At 46.0% G+C, this 17,885-nt stretch overlaps 2 protein-coding genes and 1 long non-coding RNA gene across 3 annotated transcripts in view; all 3 read right to left on the minus strand.

Annotated features, from left to right (window-relative positions):
• Nucleotides 1–1,002, minus strand: part of SPTAN1 (spectrin alpha, non-erythrocytic 1) — a 51,387-nt gene extending 50,385 nt beyond the window's left edge. The window contains exon 1 of the mRNA XM_061477021.1: nt 871–1,002. The gene's annotated coding sequence lies outside the window, so the exon portion shown is untranslated. The remainder of the gene's footprint in view (nt 1–870) is intronic.
• A 2,043-nt stretch (nt 1,003–3,045) lies between these two features.
• On the minus strand, nt 3,046–4,046 carry LOC133281442 (uncharacterized). Its single transcript, XR_009747515.1, has 2 exons — nt 3,455–4,046; nt 3,046–3,182 (listed from the first exon to the last, which is right to left on the minus strand). It is a non-coding gene; the product is annotated as an uncharacterized LOC133281442 (long non-coding RNA).
• A 7-nt stretch (nt 4,047–4,053) lies between these two features.
• On the minus strand, nt 4,054–16,604 carry GLE1 (GLE1 RNA export mediator). The gene is made up of 16 exons (XM_061477030.1): nt 16,474–16,604; nt 15,632–15,850; nt 14,564–14,689; nt 14,235–14,383; nt 12,380–12,440; nt 11,845–12,099; nt 10,860–11,088; nt 10,194–10,309; nt 9,230–9,299; nt 8,738–8,880; nt 8,041–8,231; nt 7,429–7,558; nt 6,998–7,102; nt 5,971–6,053; nt 5,739–5,802; nt 4,054–4,311 (listed from the first exon to the last, which is right to left on the minus strand). The coding sequence occupies exons 1-16, from the start codon at nt 16,585–16,587 to the stop codon at nt 4,243–4,245; spliced, it is 2,124 nt and encodes a 707-aa protein (XP_061333014.1). The 5' UTR covers nt 16,588–16,604; the 3' UTR covers nt 4,054–4,242.
• Between the last annotated feature and the right edge of the window lie 1,281 nt (nt 16,605–17,885).

A 17,885-nucleotide genomic window follows, 5' to 3' on the forward strand; every position in this document is an offset into this window, starting at 1 on the left:
GACCGTAGTGTTTGCCCTATATATGAAAATGACATCTATGAACGGAACACAGGGTGGGAGGATTTCTTTTAAATGTCTCCCTGCTCGGGCAGACAACTCCGCTGTGCAAGCAATTTATGTGCTCCTCGTTTTAGAGACCCGAGCTCCTTGAGGAAAGGGCTCTCCAGCCACCACTGAACACCCAGCCCTTTTCTCCTCTCCCCTCACCCAGACTCTGCACTGCATCTCCTGACCTTGGACAGGGCTGGTGATTGCTGAGGGAAGCCATTGCTGTGCACTGAATCCCCTCCGCCGATGGAGAAGCTCCGAGTTCTCCATCTCCCCCCAGGGCTGCTCCTCAGGGGGGCGGCGGGGGTTTACCGCAACCCCCCCGGGGCAGCGGCAAAGGGAAGGGCGCGGGCCCCTCGCTCTGCCCACAGGGACGGGCCCTGCTGTCCCCGCGATCCCCCCGCCTGTTCATCCCCTCCCCAGGGCGCTGAATGAAATTCCAGCCGCGGGTCGAGGCTGCCCAGGGCGGCTCCCGCCGCTCCCTGACCGCCTGCCCTTAATCCGCGCCGCTCCCCCGCCCTTTATCTCCCTTCCCTCCCCCGAGAGACCCCGGGCGCCGCCGCGGCCCGGCTCTGCGCCCGCGGTAACACCCCCTTCAGGGCGGCAGGGCGAGAGCAGAGGGCAGGGCCGGCCTCAAGGCTGCCCCACGGCTGAGGGGAGCGCGCACCCGTACACCTGTCCCCGCAGCGGCGGAACGGGTGCGGGGGGGCTCTGCGTACCCGAGTGGGGCCGGATGAAGGCGAGCGCGGCTCCCCCCCGCCCAGCCCCGCCGCCTCCCCGGGCCGGAGCGCAGCGCAGCGCAGCCCCCGCCCGCCGCCTCACCCGCTCGGTGCGCAGCGTCCCCTCCGCCGGCTCCGCGCCCTCCGCTACGGACGCGGCGCGCCGCCGGAGCCCGCCCTTTTATAAGGCGGCCCGGAGGTGACGTCAGCGCCGCAGAACGGTCCCTACCCGGCCAGCGGAAAGAGCCGAAGGACTTCGGTATTCATCGGGAGCTGGGAGCGGGAGGGAGCGCTCCCACCCACCCGAGCGCCGCGGGCGAGCTGCGGGAGCGGCGCATGCGGGGAGGGCCGGAGGGAGCCGAAGAGATCCGGGAAACACCGAGCGGTGCCGGAAAGAGCCGAAGGGTGGGGCCGGGTGGGCGCGGGGCGTTCGTCCTCGTCGCGGTGCTGCGGCTCTGCGGATAGCGCTGTCGCGTCAGTCGCGACACGAAGTACAGGGTTCCATTGGGAGCCAGTTAACATGTCCGTGCAGCGTGGCAACAGCAGCGGTGTCTGCGCCCTTTTCCTCAGCCAGGGGCCGTTTGGGCTCTCGAGGTGCCGAGCAGTGCGGAGGAAAGGTTTTACAATTCAAATCAACAACAGCCCAGCCTCCAAGAAGCATTCTCATTAGTTTTATGTTGTTAAAAATCAGGCTTTGGAAGCAGAGTGCAGTGCCACAAAGCAGCCTGTCAAGGACACAGCATCAAGATGCTGCAGGCGCTTGTCAAGAGAAAAATCTATTTTTGAGAAGCTGATGCATAAATTCAAAGGAAAATGAGGCTTTAGTGCAAACTGGCTGTTCAAAATAGACACGGCAAAGGAGTTCTACTTTAATCGCTTTAAAAATAAGAAATTGAAGAGGCCTGGTAAGGCAGCAAGAACTTGATGGGATCAAAGAAGCGAGGGGGTTTGAGTGATTTTCGAGCTAATAACACTTTCTTCAATAAAAGTACTTAAATGGCAAAAGCACACTTGCAGTGCCATTGCATCACAACCCATGGGACTGCCTGGAACTATTGTCTCCAAGGAAGAGTATGACTCACGGCGATTTTAACGCATCTCGTCCTGAATGCACAGTATTTTCACAGCTGAGATGCTCTCCTTTGTCCTATTCACTACAAATAGCACAGGAACATACCAGAAATACATGCACGAAGACCTTACTTGCACTGCACCTTCACAACACTGAATGGCTAACACTGAAAAGCGCTCTAACAACAAAAAGCAGAAGAGCATAATACAAGGCAACCATCAGTTCAAGCAGGAGATGCAACCTTAAGCTGCATCTAAAAATAAGTGTAGATTTATTATGATTCTTTTGAAGTGCACTCGTTCAATTAGATTTCATCAGTTTTGACATAGTAGGTATCTGGATGCCCTTTACCGAGGCAGAAAAGGATACCGTGCTTGTTTCTTATAAAATATGTACTTAAATTCCCCCACAAATGTTGGAAAACCTGTCAGCAAAAAAAGAGGAAAGTCATTGTACCCAAGATACACATCATCAAATCGCTTCCTTGTGTTTTGGCACAGGCAGACAATTGTTCCTAACAGACAGTACCAACTACTGTCTTGGCAAAGCGAGTCTCCCAACATAACTGTAGATCTGCAAGATGTAATTAAAACATCTCCACTTGGTATAAGAAAACGTGAACATTTTCAAGTGTACTAATGGAAGTTGTATTGCTTCAGTGTTATCTGGTACAAGGATACTGGAAGGAGAGTTCCAGTACCCCAGAATAGTCACCGGTAATATTAGTCTAAAGAATTCCAGAGTCAGTTCATAAAATACATAAGCCAAATACAAATCTAAGTGCTTTGCAGTCAATTCTAAAGCCAAGGTTAAAGGTTTTAAAGGCCTGAATTCCAAAGTACATGTTACAGCCTTTTCTCAGGAATCTCAAGAGCTATATAAAAATCAGATTCTCATATGGCCTCAATTGTGCTTTCTACAGCCTCAAGTTGTGGTGCCTCCAAGAATAACAAACCTGATCTGGTAAAAAGAATGATTTTAACCTGCAGCAGTATATACAAAAATAACACACTGCTTTCTAGAACCCAGAAGCAAATCCTCTCATCTTAGAGGCCACCAAATAGCTCAAGGTCAGAAAAGTCACCCATCACTGCTCTCCTGTGCTATTTCCTGCATTCACCAAGAAGCTGTGGCTTTTCTTGACTACCCCTAAGAGAAAAACAACATTGCTCCCCTATAGAAAAAAAAAACAGAATCAGGTTCAGATTAAAAGGAAAAACCAAACTTTAATATTAAACATTTCTAGATTGAACTATTGGTACAAAAGTATTACAGTACAAAAAATACTATTATTATTAATGAGGAAGAAATTCATTTACATAGAGAGACCTTACAAAATGTACCTTAGGGAACCCATGTGAGGATGGAGGCACGGACCCAGAGGTAGAGTGCAAGCTGGCTCTTTTATAAAGATTACATGATATTTATATGCTTCCAAGCAATTAGCAAAGCACATCTATCTGATTTTCTTATCGACATCCTCTTTCCAGTTCCGACATCCTTGTTCCTTGCCAGTTCCAACATCTTCCAAGTACCAGTCAGGGACAGGTCACACTTAATTGCCAGCTGTAGTTTCTGCTTCCCATGGTCTCTGAGAGCTTTGATACATTCCAACCCCCACAAACACAAGCATGCCATATCCCCCACAAATGATGGCAGAACATCAGCCTAAGTGCTAGAGTGAATGCACCATTTTTCCACCTTTTAAAATAAGAAAAGGGCTTATTAGCTTCCATCCACCTGATGAAAAACAGGCACAGAATTTGTGTTGTTTCAGGAACTCTGCTCTTCCCCCATGAAGTTACCGTTGTACATTCAAACCTTTTAAAGCCATAAGTCTGCCTCTCTTAAATCAGGAGTAATCCCTTTTGGGGTGAAGTTACATTCAAGACGGGTGTCAGTACTGCCAGGCCAAACGCCTTCAATCTCACTGTAGTTTTAGGATGTTGTCAAGACAAACAGGATGCAAGTACATCAGCATAATCAAAACTGAATTATAAAAGATAGATGTAGTAAGTACAAAAATGAAGTTCTAGCAGTAATTTTGAGGTTGATTACCCCGTTAGGAGTTCATAAGGCTGTGAGGTATTTTCACTTCCATCAACAGAACAGCACTGTGCAAATTTTCAGTCTTTTATCTCTGTAGCTCAGAGGTCATCAGGATACTCTATTTACAACATCTTCCACATGTTTAAATGTATGAAGACTCTTCATATGTTTTTGCAACAAATGAAACACAAGTTTGTCCTGCCCAACGTAAGTCTTGATGAATTTAACATCAATACGTCAATGGAATATTTTCCTCCTGATTTCTCTGTATACAGAATAATTCTGCCTTTACTTGTAAACAGGAATCCAGGTCTGAAAGCACTGACATCCAGGGGGAAATAAACATAATCTGATTTATGATCTCCAAAAAGAAGACTGCAGAGTTCCCTTTGGTAATGGAATCTCCTTCTGCTGTAGACATTCCTGGTGGAAAAAGACAAAGAAGAAAGAAATGTGGGTCTTAGTTTGCCGTCTCTTCGCAGGAATTTTGACAGATAGAATCATAGAATACTTAGGGTTGGAAGGGACCTTAAGATCATCAAGTTCCAACCCCCCTGCCATGGGCAGAGACACCTTACACTAAACCGTATCACCCAAGGCCTCGTCCAACCTGGTCTTGAACACTGCCAGGGATGGAGCATTCACAACCTCCCTGGGCAACCCATTCCAGTGCCTCACCACCCTAACAAGAAAGAATTTCCTCCTCATATCCAATCTAAACTTCCCCTGTTTAAGTTTTAACCCATTACCCCTTGTCCTATCACTACAGTCCCTAATGAAGAGTCCCTCCCCAGCATCCCTATAGGCCCCCTTCAGATACTGGAAGGCTGCTATGAGGTCTCCATGCAGCCTTCTCTTCTCCAGGCTGAACAGCCCCAACTTTTTCTGCTGTCTTCATACAGGAGGTGCTCCAGCCCCTGATCATCCTCGTGGCCTCCTCTGGACTCATTCCAACAGTTCCATGTCCTTTTTATGTTGAGGACACCAGAACTGCACACAATGCTCCAGATGAGGTCTCACAAGAGCAGAGTAGAGGGGGCAGGATCACCTCCTTCGACCTGCTGGTCACGCTCCTTTGGATGCAGCCCAGGATACGGTTGCTTTCTGGGCTGCAAGCACACACTGCCTGCTCATGTTCATTTTCTCATCAACCAACACCCCCAAGTCCTTCTCTGCAGGGCTGCTCTGAATCTCTTCTCTGCCCTACCTGTAGCTGTGCCTGGGATTGCTCCGACCCAGGTGTAGGACCTTGCACTGCTAATAAATGCACCAAAATTCATTTTTAAATGAAAGTACAAGTTCTGAAGCTCTCATATTTTAATATCATAATCTAAGTCAATACAGAACAATTTAAATCAAATATTTTACAGGTTTGCAAGCTTTCTTAAAGAAAAGACGCAGAAATGCTCAACAAATGCTACAGAGAGAAGATCAAACTGTCTCCCTCCACATGTATCTGATCAGGGCAAGAGAGAAAACCAAGCAAACCACTGATAAAAAATAGCTGTTACAGAAATGACTCAGCAGAATCCTCCTCAGCATACACCTCTGCTCTTACTGCAGCCAAGCTCTCAGAACTTCACTTGTGAATAAAACACATTTTCTCAGAGAAAAACGAGATGCTAGGTAAGAAAGCAGCAAGATTTTTCACATCGTAACTATCATTAAGGTAATGCAGTAACTGAGAAGTTTCCAAAGAGGGGTTACATCATAGTGACAGGTCTGGACTGTCAGGAATGCTGCAAGCGGTGCTGGCCTCATTAGTCAAAATGATGCAGATTATCAAGCAAAGGGAGAAAAAACCCACAACCAAATTACTTGAAAACTAAAGAAAAAAACCACTTCTTTACCTCCAAGAACTGTCTGAAACGCATCAAAGAGCCCATCTGTCTAGAGTTGGTAATGGCTTCAATTCTGCAGAAATAACAGCGTGTTTCAAAATCCACTTAGAAAGGTGGGTTTGATTTATGAGTGGGTATGGGGGTGAATGGCAGAGGTTGGAAAAGATGAAGGAACCACTTAAGAGCAAACACAAAGTAAAAGCCAAGGATTATTTCACTTTCCTAAGCACAGATACCATACCTTGGGCAATAGTCGTCTTGGATAAGCAACATAATTTTCCAGAACTGAGCCTGATACTGTTTCATGAGAGCATTGCCACAAACCTGTGGTACAGAAATCCACAAAGACTGGGTTCAGAATTGCATTTCAGACTAGCAGGACACCTTCACGGGGCCTGTTCACTATCAACCACTTCATATTTCAACCAGACAGTTAAAGAAATGTACCTACACCCACAATAAAACAAGCAAATCCTCTAAATGCCATTAATGCTGCCACAACCACCTTCTTTTCTTGGTGACTGAGGGGTGGCCACTGATACCAACCTTACATTATTCTTCCTCTCATTCTAGTCTCCCTCCAAAAGTAACACCATTCCCTATTACCATTTGCTAGAATATACTCTGGTCATTTCCCCACTTCTATTACTGCAGTGTGGATTCATAAGCTTTCTTCATTCAGTTTACAGGAGAAATGTTCCTCAACCTTCACCACTACTAACAGAATCCCCACTTTACTTTTGTCATTTCCACTTTTACAAAATCCATTAGAATGCATGTGATAAGCAGAGAAGCTGCTTGTGTTCAACAGTGTCTCCCCAACTTCAACCTTTAACTGTGTTTTATCTAGCACAGGCCTATATCCTAGGATATAGGATAAACATACATCAGGCTCTATCCTTTTCAGCCTGAAAAAAACATGTTTTACAAACTAATTCAGGCTGAAGAACACAGGGCCTTACTGCATTGTACAAAGTGATGCCAAGTGCTCAGCAGACTTTATTCTTACAGGGCCACACATAAAATACCACAAACCTTAAACGGAACCAAATAAAACAACAGAAGGTGCATGTGTAAAACCTTTTGGTTTTAAATCACTCCACTCCAAAGCTGTGTTTGCAAGAACATGGAAATACTCACATTCCCTTCTGAAGGAAGTACAAACTGAAAACATCTGCTGTTAAAAACTCACAATGAACCTCAGCTCAGCAATGCCTTCCGAAACTAAAATGGCACCAGTTTAGCTACCACCAGTCTGCACCTCTTACCTCCAGAAAATCATACAGAAGTGTAGCTGTCACATCTGCTAGAGGCTCCATGTTCAACATCTGAGCAAGCCAGCGCCATCCGTGGTGTAGCCCATGAGGATGTGGCTATAAAGCAACAAAAAAACGACAAGCTACCCACCACTTGTTTTACGACCTGCAAAACACTATTATCAAACCAGGCAGCTTTCTGATTTACTTTCTTCTTTCTATTTTGCCATAACCTAACATAAAACTTAGTCAGTATGAAAATACAAAGAAAGGAATTATATGTCTACATTCCAAATGACTCTGCATTGCTTTGTTGATTATGGTTATGACCATCTCCCTCCAGATAAACTGTGAGCTGGTTTAAGTTCAGCACACCTTCACTACTAATCAAGTTTACAATGCATTTACTAGACTCTTGGGATAGTAATGCTGTACACACATACCCCTTGTTTGTTTCCATAAGGCCACCGGAGCTGAATGATAGCAGCATAAAGACGGATCAGTCCTGACATCCGTTTAAGAAAATGATCTTGCTCTTCCACCTTAGAATCATTAACTTGATATCCAAGCATCCTAAGTATGACAAAATGTTGCATTAGTTGTATTAGTACAGCAAAACACATTCACTTGAGTCCCTGCAGTTCTCAGCTTACTTTAAGTCAACTGTATTGAGTAAGGGATATGCCAAAACCACACAAGAATTACTGCAGAGGCTGACCATAACCCTCAGAATCACATGTTCCACTATTTTATACCATATAGAATATTTGGGTTCTGTACTGGATATCTCAATTCCAATCAAGCTATGTCTATCAAATGTTCTTTGAGAAGGATGAGGAAGAAGCAGCAAAAGCTAACTTCCAAAGCTGAAGGACACAGCGTCCTTCAGGAAACAGGGTCAGGGGAGCCACACACTTGTGTGTTAATCTCCAGAGTCTATGCTAACACATCACAGTGCCTGTGTAATCCAAGATGGGAGAAAGCGGAGCTCACTCATAAAAACACAGTCTTCACCCTTGCAGGGTTCATCTGAAGAAATCCAGTAACAAACTTACTTCTGATACTCTTCCATAGAAGTCCCCTCTTTCAATGCAGGGTAAAATGGCACAGCATAGGGGCACTTTTTGTGCAGATGAGCTAAAAAGAGGTCTCCAACTCGAGGGTGCATTTCCCAGATTCCTGAGGCCACCACAGCAATTGGGAAAGCTGAATCACGGTGAGAAGATACTTCTTCTTCTCCTTGATTCTGGAGAGGGGAAAGGGAAGTCAGTCTCCAAACCCTTCAAACTACTTCTCAGACAAAAAAAAACCTCCTCTTTCTTTGTGTAGTTTGCCTCTACTGAAGGATCCCACTGCTTCCATGTTTCCTTTCTTTTTGTTGTTCCTCCCAGTTCTGGCAAGGTTTTGAGTATATATATATATATATATATATATATATATATATAGCTTCGTGGTAGATCATAAATAAACTATCAACCAGTTCTCCACTAACACTGTACCTAACTAGATCAGAGTATGTACCATTTAAGCTTGGGATTTAAAATAGTTCTCCTAGGAGAGATGAAAGGGAGCTGGGAGGGAAAGAGAGACTAAGTTCTCACTTGTTTTTAATCCAAAAGATGCTTTCTCTAATCAATATGAACATTAATACATGCAAGCTAAACACCTAGTAATCTTGTTCTTAAGAGCCGAAGACAGAGGACAATGTCCCAAAGAACCTCTCAAAGCACCAGCACCAGAACATTTCCTCACCACAAATTTCTCCGCAAGTTTGTAATAAACAAAATCCAGTCCCTGTGGATGCTGAGTCACTGATACAGATCTCCCTCCACTCTGAACAGTCTTCCCAGAGAGCAGGTTATTGATCTTGTCAAATATCTCTCTCAGCTGAGAGCCTGCAAATATATCAGGAACGTATAGAGACAGAAGATTAGGAAACAGCAGACAAGCCTGGACCAGACCACATTAACTTAACAAAAAACTAGACCTACATCCTGAAGGGCAAGGCACCTCAAACTGCATGTTTGCTACATCTGATTAAAGAAACTTAATCATGATGAAGCAAGATGCCTCTGAGGGAAGCAACAAAACTTCAAAACATAAGCAAACACTGTGCTGCAAAGACTTGGACTGCATGCAAGCCGCCTTCTGCTGTAGGGATGATTACAGAAACATTAGGTATGTTGTGTTCTACTAAAGGCAGAAGGCATTTCAGTTGGATTGGGTTCTTGGTGTTTTCCTGACCTGCAATTCGAGAGATCTGGCTCACAGGGATCGTAGCTGCTTTCTGCAAGTCTGTTTTTATCTTCTTAACCTGCAGAATAAACAAACAACTTTACAAACCTTTACAGACAAGTAAAGTACTACGATAGTAGAGATTCAGAGCAACCCTGCAGAGAAGGACTTGGGGGTGTTGGTTGATGAGAAAATGAACATGAGTTGGCAGTGTGCGCTTGCAGCCCAGAAAGCAACCGTATCCTGGGCTGCATCAAAAGGAGCGTGACCAGCAGGTCGAAGGAGGTGATCCTGCCCCTCTACTCTGCTCTTGTGAGACCTCACCTGGAGCATTGTGTGCAGTTCTGGTGTCCTCAACATAAAAAGGACATGGAACTGTTGGAACAAGTCCAGAGGAGGCCACGAGGATGATCAGGGGACTGGAGCACCTCCTGTATGAAGACAGGCTGAGAAAGTTGGGGCTGTTCAGCCTGGAGAAGAGAAGCTGCATGGAGACCTCATAGCAGCCTTCCAGTATCTGAAGGGGGCCTATAGGGATGCTGGGGAGGGACTCTTCATTAGAGACTGTAGTGATAGGACAAGGGGTAATGGGTTCAAACTTAAACAGGGGAAGTTTAGATTGGATATAAGGAGGAAATTCTTTCCTGTGAGGGTGGTGAGGCACTGGAATGGGTTGCCCAGGGAGGCTGTGAATGCTCCATCCCTGGCAGTGTTCAAGACCAGGCTGGACGACGCCTTGGGTGATAGGATTTTGCGTGAGGTGTCCCTGCCCATGGCAGGGGGGTTGGAACTAGATGATCTAAAGGTCCTTTCCAACCGTAACCACTCTATGATTCTATGATAGTTTGGATGAGCAGACTGTTTACAGAGGCTGCCAAGTTAGAATTATTATTATTATTTGTTAATGAAAGCTGTCCTATTCCCCCTAGAAATGAAGATAATTGCTCTTCAGCAGTATTAATCATGTTCATACCTCATTGTTGTCTTTGCAGTTGCTGATTCCTCTGAAAGCAGCAACACACTGCTCAGCAGCATCTTGAAGCTGCTGGTACCACTGCATGGTACTTTCGTCTGCCTTAACTTGAAGTCCTGGTAAAAAAAAAATTAAGCAGAAGACTAAGAAAGACCAAAACCTCTAAAAGACCTTAAGAAAACTTAAAAAAGAAAATGCAAGCAACTAAGACCTGCAGGAATGGTCTTCCCCAGAATTTAGCTTAGAAAGTGCCATGGTTTAACATAAACGGACTACAGGTTTACTAAGCTGAAGTCCTTCTTCGGCTTAGTACCTTATAGGTGCAGGACATCAGGTTTTAACTTAGGAGGAAGCCATTTCAGTGATCTGTCCTTGTATGTTTTATTGTATTATGCACGACCCATCTACAGTGGCACCATGTTATTCTTTAATATTCCAGTATATGGCACACAGTCTAGGAAAGCAGGTTTTGCTTCAGTTAATACAGCCAATTTATGCTGCATCCATTTCATCTCACAAGTTTGCTGTCAGTGGTCCTATACCCATTTTGCTAGTTGGGCTAAAAGTAAAGGCTACAAGAAGGTATGCTGTCACAACAGGACGATTCCAAAGTAGTATTTAAACTAAGCGCATGAGGGAAAGGAAGAAACAAAAATCCTAACCAACCTTCCTTCTGCTGCTTTCCCCCAGCCTGCTGTGCAGGGGCAGGAGTCTGAGCGCTTGTCTGCTCTTTGTTCAGTGACCCTTTCTGCTTTTGTTTCGCTTCCTCTTCATCTCTCTTCTTTTTTTCTTCCACAGCTGCAGCAATTTCTTGCTGCATGCTGGATATCAACCCTCGCATCTCCTGCAGCGCTCGTTCAGTATTGGCCACATCTGCTTGAGTAGGGAAACCTTTCTGTCAAGAAACAGAGGAGGTACATACAGCATCAAACTTCGCTCTGCTATCCATAGACCAACAGCAAGAGCAAGGAGCTTTTGAAGCATCAGCCTTCAGATCATTGGGAGCTAACCACACATTTCATCCTCTTTGGTGAAAATACCATTTTCTCCTTTATCTGTACGTAACACAGGTCATAACATCTGTGAATAATGTTAGTGCACAACTAGATCTCACAAGACCTTGAACAACAGAAATTAACACCACACTGACAAGTCTAAGGGAAGCCCAATGCAGAACTTTGACAGCTCTCTCTGTGACAAGCTGGAACAGAGAACCAGCCTTCTCCTGTTTTATTTCTCCACGTTTGTATCCCACCTTTAAAGAAACAAGTTTTCAAGGAAACCTAGTTCCTGCACAAAGGCAGACAAGTACAGGAGAATCATCATGTATTTAACAATTTGTGAACCACCCCGCTTCCATGGTTGTCTCAAAAGGGAACTTTACAGCACCAAGAATTTATAGCATTTGAATACTGAATCTTTCTCCTGTAGAAATCCTCATGCATTTTTATAAGCCATTTTCAAGAGAACAGCTGAAGTGCCATAGTAAAGAATTCTCCTTTTAAATTAGATGCTTAATAGGACAAGTATCTAAAAGCATTTCTGTGACATCTTATTTAGCAGCCTCATAACAAGCTGCCTTTGAAGACAACAGCAGGAAGCTTTACGAAGGAATGACAACCAACGTTAGAAACAACTCTAGAGCCTTTACCTCACTTGTGGTGCGGATGAGTCCTGACACCAGCCCACAGATCTGGTTGCCACGATTACTGTATGCAGAAAGATCAATTCTTGGCAAGTCTTTGTGTTTGTAATTGGGATCAATCTGCTGGTTAAGCTGCAGCACTTCCTCCTGGATGGAATAAAGGCGACGCAATCTTTCCTGGCTCTCTTCCTTACGCTGACGCTCCAGCTCCTCCTGACGCTGCCTCTGCTGCTCTGCCTCACGCAGTTTGAGGTTTAATACCTGGGGAGAGAAAGACCCAAGAGACACAAAATACTTAAAAAACTCCAGTTTTACAGCTCCTTCCTGATCCGATGCCTCCGGTTTTACAGGTCCTTCCTGCTCCTACAATACATGTGCTTTTAACCACATTTCCACAACAACGCAGCAGGTGTCTAGGACAGCACCAGAAAACACTCCCACTCCAGGGGTGCATGTAAATACAAACAAATCAATCGGTCTTTCCAGTTCCCACCAAGTAGTCACAATCTCTTATGAAAGACAACTCTTAGAAGTCTCAGACCTTTGCTCTGTGTCGGTGTTCTTCCTTCAACTTCTCTTGCTGCCCTTGAGCCTCCTTTGAGCTACAATACACAAAGACAGAAAAACTCTATTCAAGACATGCACAAGACAAAATACAAACACACAGCAAGCTACTTTTCATAGAATCATAGAATAGAATAATTAGGGTTGGAAAGGACCTTAAGATCACCTAGTTCCAACCCCCCCGCCATGAGCAGGGACACCTTATGCTAAATCGTATCACCCAAGGCCTTGTCCAACCTGGTCTTGAACACTACCAGGGATGGAGCATTCACAACCTCCCTGGGCAACCCATTCCAGTGCCTCACCACCCTAACAGGAAAGAATTTCCTCCTTATATCCAATCTAAACTTCCCCTGTTTAAGTTTTAACCCATTACCCCTTATCCTATCACTACAGTCCCTAATGAAGAGTCCCTCCTCAGCATCCCTATAGGCCCCCTTTCAGACACTGGAAGCTGCTCTGAGGTCTCCACGCAACCTTCTCTTCTCCAGGCTGAACAGCCCCAACTTCCTCAGCCTGTCTTCATACGGGAGGTGCTCCAGTCCCCGATCATCCTCGTGGCCTCCTCTGGACTTGTTCCATGTTCTTTTTATGTTGAGGACACCAGAACTGCACACAATGCTCCAGGTGAGGTCTCACAAGAGCAGAGTAGAGGGGCAGGATCACCTCCTTCGACCTGCTGGTCACGCTCCTTTTGATGCAGCCCAGGATACGGCTGCTTTCTGGGCTGCAAGCGCACACCGAAGCTGGCTCATGTTCATTTTCTCATCCACCAACACCCCCGAGTCCTTCTCTGCAGGGCTGCTCTGAATCTCTTCTCTGCCCAACCTGCAGCTGTGCCTGGGATTGCTCCGACCCAGGTGTAGGACCTTGCACTTGGCATGGTTAAACTCCATGAGGTTGGCATCAGCCCACCTCACAAGCGTGTCGAGGTCCCTCTGGATGGCATTCCTTCCCTCCAGGGTATCAACCGAACCACACAGCTTGGTGTCATCGGCACACTTGCTGAGGGCGCACTCAATCCCACTGTCCATGTCAGCGACAAAGATGTTGAACAAGACCGGTCCCAACACCGATCCCTGAGGGACGCCACTCGTTACTGGTCTCCAGCCGGACATTGAGCCACTGACCACAACTCTTTGTGTGCGGCCATCCAGCCAGTTCTTTATCCACCGAGTGGTCCATCCATCAAATTGATGTCGCTCCAATTTAGAGACAAGGATGTCGTGTGGGACAGTGTCGAACGCTTTGCACAAGTCCAGGCAGATACATCAACTGCTCTACCCCTGTCCATCAGTTCTGTAGCCCCATCATAGAAGGCCACCAAATTGGTCAGGCAGGATTTCCCCTTAGTGAAGCCATGCTGGCTGTCACCAAGCACCTTGTTGTTTTTCATGTGCCTTAGCATGCCTTCCAGGAGAATCTGCTCCAAGATGTTGCCAGGCACAGAGGTGAGACTGAGTGGTCTGTAATTCCCCGGGTCACCCATCTTCCCCTTCTTGAAAATGGAGGTTATATTTCCCTTTTTCCAGTCGTCGGGAAGTTCACCTGACTGCCATGATTTCTCAAATACGATGGCCAGTGGCTTTGCAACTTCTAGATAAGCTAGAGGAACTTTAACTGTCACAAATACAGTCTTTTTCTCACCAATGAAACCTCAATAGCAGCCAAAGATCTACTCTGGAAAACAAATAGTACCAGGATAGTTAAGGTAAAAGCAGCAGGTGAGATTTTCAAGCACAAGAGACCAGCACAGAATTGTCCAGCACAAGAGTTAATCCTTATCTTGATTACATGCTATAGCACTTTAAGGATATCAGAGCTAATCTTACCTCTTCTCCATTACTTCTTGCAAATCTTGGAATTCCTGATGCTGCTTTAGCTCCTTCAGTTCATCAAAGCGCTTCAGTTGTTCACTGGCCAGGTCATACACTGCCCTCACCATCTGCTCTTGCTGCTCCTGCCGTTGCCTCAGCCCCTCCTGCAGATTGCAGAGGTGCCACAAGAACCACAGTAGGGTGATCACAGGAATTTAGACAGAAGAAAATACAAATTAAATTGGCCAAAGTCATTCAACATTTAGGATAACTTTAACCAGCGCATTGCTACACATGGTTATGTAGCTCTCCTGTGACTCATATACACCCTTTTCTTCTTTTACCTTTCCTTTCAGCCTGTGCATCTCCTCATACATCTGAATACAGCCTTCAACTTCTGTAACTTTAGATGGAAGAACTGCTCGGTAGAATTCTTGATCCACTTCCAGCAGATTGCGGTCATCACTTCCCTGTGTGGCCACCACAAGGCAAAATCAATGTTAGCAACTCCTGGAGGAAACCAAATCAAGTCTCCTAAACCGCACATTATTTGCAGAGAAACAGGCAGAGGAGTTAACCAGCGCACATTTAGGGTGGTTATATACCCCAGGAGCACAGCTGCACCACCTGGAGTGTCCTCCGTCATGTACACAAGGTTGGGATAAGTACTTTTCCCAATCATTAAAATTGGGAGTAGAGATATCAAAAGCCTATAGGACACTCAGGAAGACCAAGTGTCACCTAGCAGGCTTGACAGGCTCCCCATGTTCTGTTAACATTGAGTGAAGGTGTTAGACTACCAGAAGTCAAGACAGGTTTCTCTGAATCATTCTTCAGGAGGAGTCTTCAGACTCTCTTACAACTCTTATTAGATCTTGCAGCTTCATTAAAATGATTTCCTCACAGTATATTTCTTCAGTCTAAATGGGGCCAAGATGACGCAAAACCCTGCTGCTCAGTTTCATTGTTACGTGGTGAAGTCATCATTTAATGCATAGCAACAGATGCTTGTATTTGTTTCCTTTTCAGGTGCTTTATCAACTTCATTACCTCCACCACGCAACTGCTCATTCCCCAGCTTCCTACCCTATTGCCTTGTAAGAGAGCTGCAACACCTCTAAGTTATTTGGAGACTCCAGAGAACCCAAATGTATGAATCCCATGCTGCTAATCCATATAATTATACCGCTCCAACTAAATTTCCCTAATTACGATAAAAAAGAGAGTTTGCTTTGGCCTACTAGGAAACATTACTCTACGAAAATCGTGTTCATAACAATTTTATCATCAACTGTTAGCCTTAGTTGAAACTAAGCACATTTTCCCTCACAGATTTACAGAGCACCAACCAACCTTTACCAGGCAATTTATGGCAGCCACTTTGCTCACATACAGGTTATAATCAGAGCTACCTTTGTTTCACTTGGCGCTGTAGATGAAAGTGGTGAAAAGCCCTGTTTGCCAGCAGAGGTGATCTCCAGAGACGACTGTTTTGTGACAGGAGTGGCTTCTTCAGGTGTTGAACTTCCAGAGGGTGCCATTTCTTGGTCCGATTGCCCAGTCACTCTGTCTAGGACCCAGCCAGAATAAGGGGACAGCTCAAGAGGAGTTATGCATCCTTCCAAGATATCCTAGAGAGAAAACAGCTTCTGTGAAGGCAAAACTGTGAGGGTGCTGAGGCACTGGCACAGGGTGCCCAGAGAAGCTGTGGCTGCCCCATCCCTGGCAGTGTTCAAGGCCAGGTTGGACACAGGGGCTTGGAGCAAGCTGCTCTAGTGGAAGGTGTCCCTGCCCGTGGCAGGGGTTGGAGCTGGGTGAGCTTCCAACCTTCCAACCCAAACAAGTCTGTGAAACACATCAAGAAAGCAATGAAACATTAACACCGAACACATTTGCACAAGTCACCAGGTGCTTTATGACAGCTCACTACCATCCTTTACCCATCTCTCCTGCTGTCTCGTCAACACCTCTTCCAGGCTCCCTTAGTTTTGCAGGGCCGCCATGCTGGAACCTCCTCCCTGAAGCCCCCAAGGTTTAAACAGTGCAAGGGAGCCGGAACCCGACCTGCTGCAGGGGAGCAGAGGGGCCCGGCCCTGATATACCGAGCAGCACAGACCCCACAAGGGCGAGTTAACTGCTCCAAGCCCTCACAGGAAACCGAGAGATAACCCCTGGGCCGAGTCACGGATCCCCCCTCACACACCCACAGACCCTCTGTGGAGGCCCCCGCCGCCCGCCAGGAGCGGACCCTCACCTCATCCTGCAGCCAGTGCGGGCAGTACCTCAGCTGGCCCTTGCTGGAGGCGCGCAGGGCCGCCAGCGTGTCCCAGCGGAGCTGCCGCGGCTCCATAGCGACAACCGACTGCATGGCGGCCCCGGCCCGCGGCGCCCTTCTGCTTCCTCTCAGGAGCGGCACGTAACAGTGGCGGCTGCCCCCTGGCGGGCAGGCGGAGCCCCGCGCTCCGCGCCACGCCTAAAGACCCGAGTTCGAGTCCCGGGGAGGGCGCCTCCCAGGGGTCTGCGGTGGGGATGTTGTGTGGGGCACTGAGCCCACTTTGCCCTGCAGCATTCACAGCCTGGGTTACAGGGGAGGAAGAGGCCACCAACTATAAAACATGGAAAGGAGCCAGTTGCCTGCACCAACAGCCCTGGAATGTGTTTGTTTTCCCACAACACGGGGCCAGAAGACCCTAAATACAGCAGGATGAAGAGGAAATGGCCAACATTACCAATTCAAATGTAGTTTATTGCATGTCCTACCATAGCACCTTTAGGTTTTTTAAAGTGTTAAATACACACACAATTACAGAACTCTCAAAAAAATTATTAACTTAGGACAGCTTGATGGCAAATACTGCCTCATGAGCACAGCGCACATAAATAGGACTTAAAGGAGTTAAACATAGTTTTGAATTAGAACCATTTACTGGAAAGGACACCAGAGAGCACATGAATTTTAGGGATTCCATACATCGAAGACCTGATTTTTCAGGGGAAGATGCAGGCTAGGTTGATAAAGGAGTTGAGTATCCAAAGCTGCTCTTTAAGTGGCTTAAGAGCAAATCAGTATTTCATGCATACCCTGAACTCACATGGTATTCACATCACTGAAGTGCAACTGAGGTTAAACCACAATCTTTCTTTTGAAGTCAGATGTTTTTGGCTCAGTGCTGGGGATATTCAGGATCAGGAAATCAGGGCGAGAGGAGTAAAGCAACAGCAGCATCACACTCATCAAAAAAGGTGAGGCTCAGGGAGTAAAAAAAAACAAACCACAACCCAAATCATTATTTCTGGTACAAAACTGTTCACAAAAACTGTGGTTGTTCAGGAAATAATGTCATAGAAATGTAGAGCTCAGGCACTTCAGTTATTTTCAGCTTCACACTTCTGGTGGGTGGACCCTCTCCCACCATCCTGTCACCCAGTGCAGCAATACAATGTTCAATAGTTTTAAAAAAATATATAAACACCCCACCCCAACAACATAAAAACCCCACACGATCTCTTTGACAAATAGAAAAAGGAAGCGTGAAAAGGAAAGGAGCTGTTATAAACATTAACATGCTCAACAAACCGCTGACAGGTTTTAAGAGCTGAAACCATCAGGACTTTGCAGGATGAAAAGGACCTTCTCCATCATGTGCAAAAATATCTGGGTTTGGG

Source organism: Pezoporus flaviventris, unplaced genomic scaffold (genome assembly GCF_033815535.1).
Source record: "Pezoporus flaviventris isolate CSIRO_AGI_PZ_B2104156 unplaced genomic scaffold, CSIRO_AGI_Pfla_v1 ptg000097l, whole genome shotgun sequence".
Lineage (NCBI taxonomy): Eukaryota > Metazoa > Chordata > Aves > Psittaciformes > Psittacidae > Pezoporus > Pezoporus flaviventris.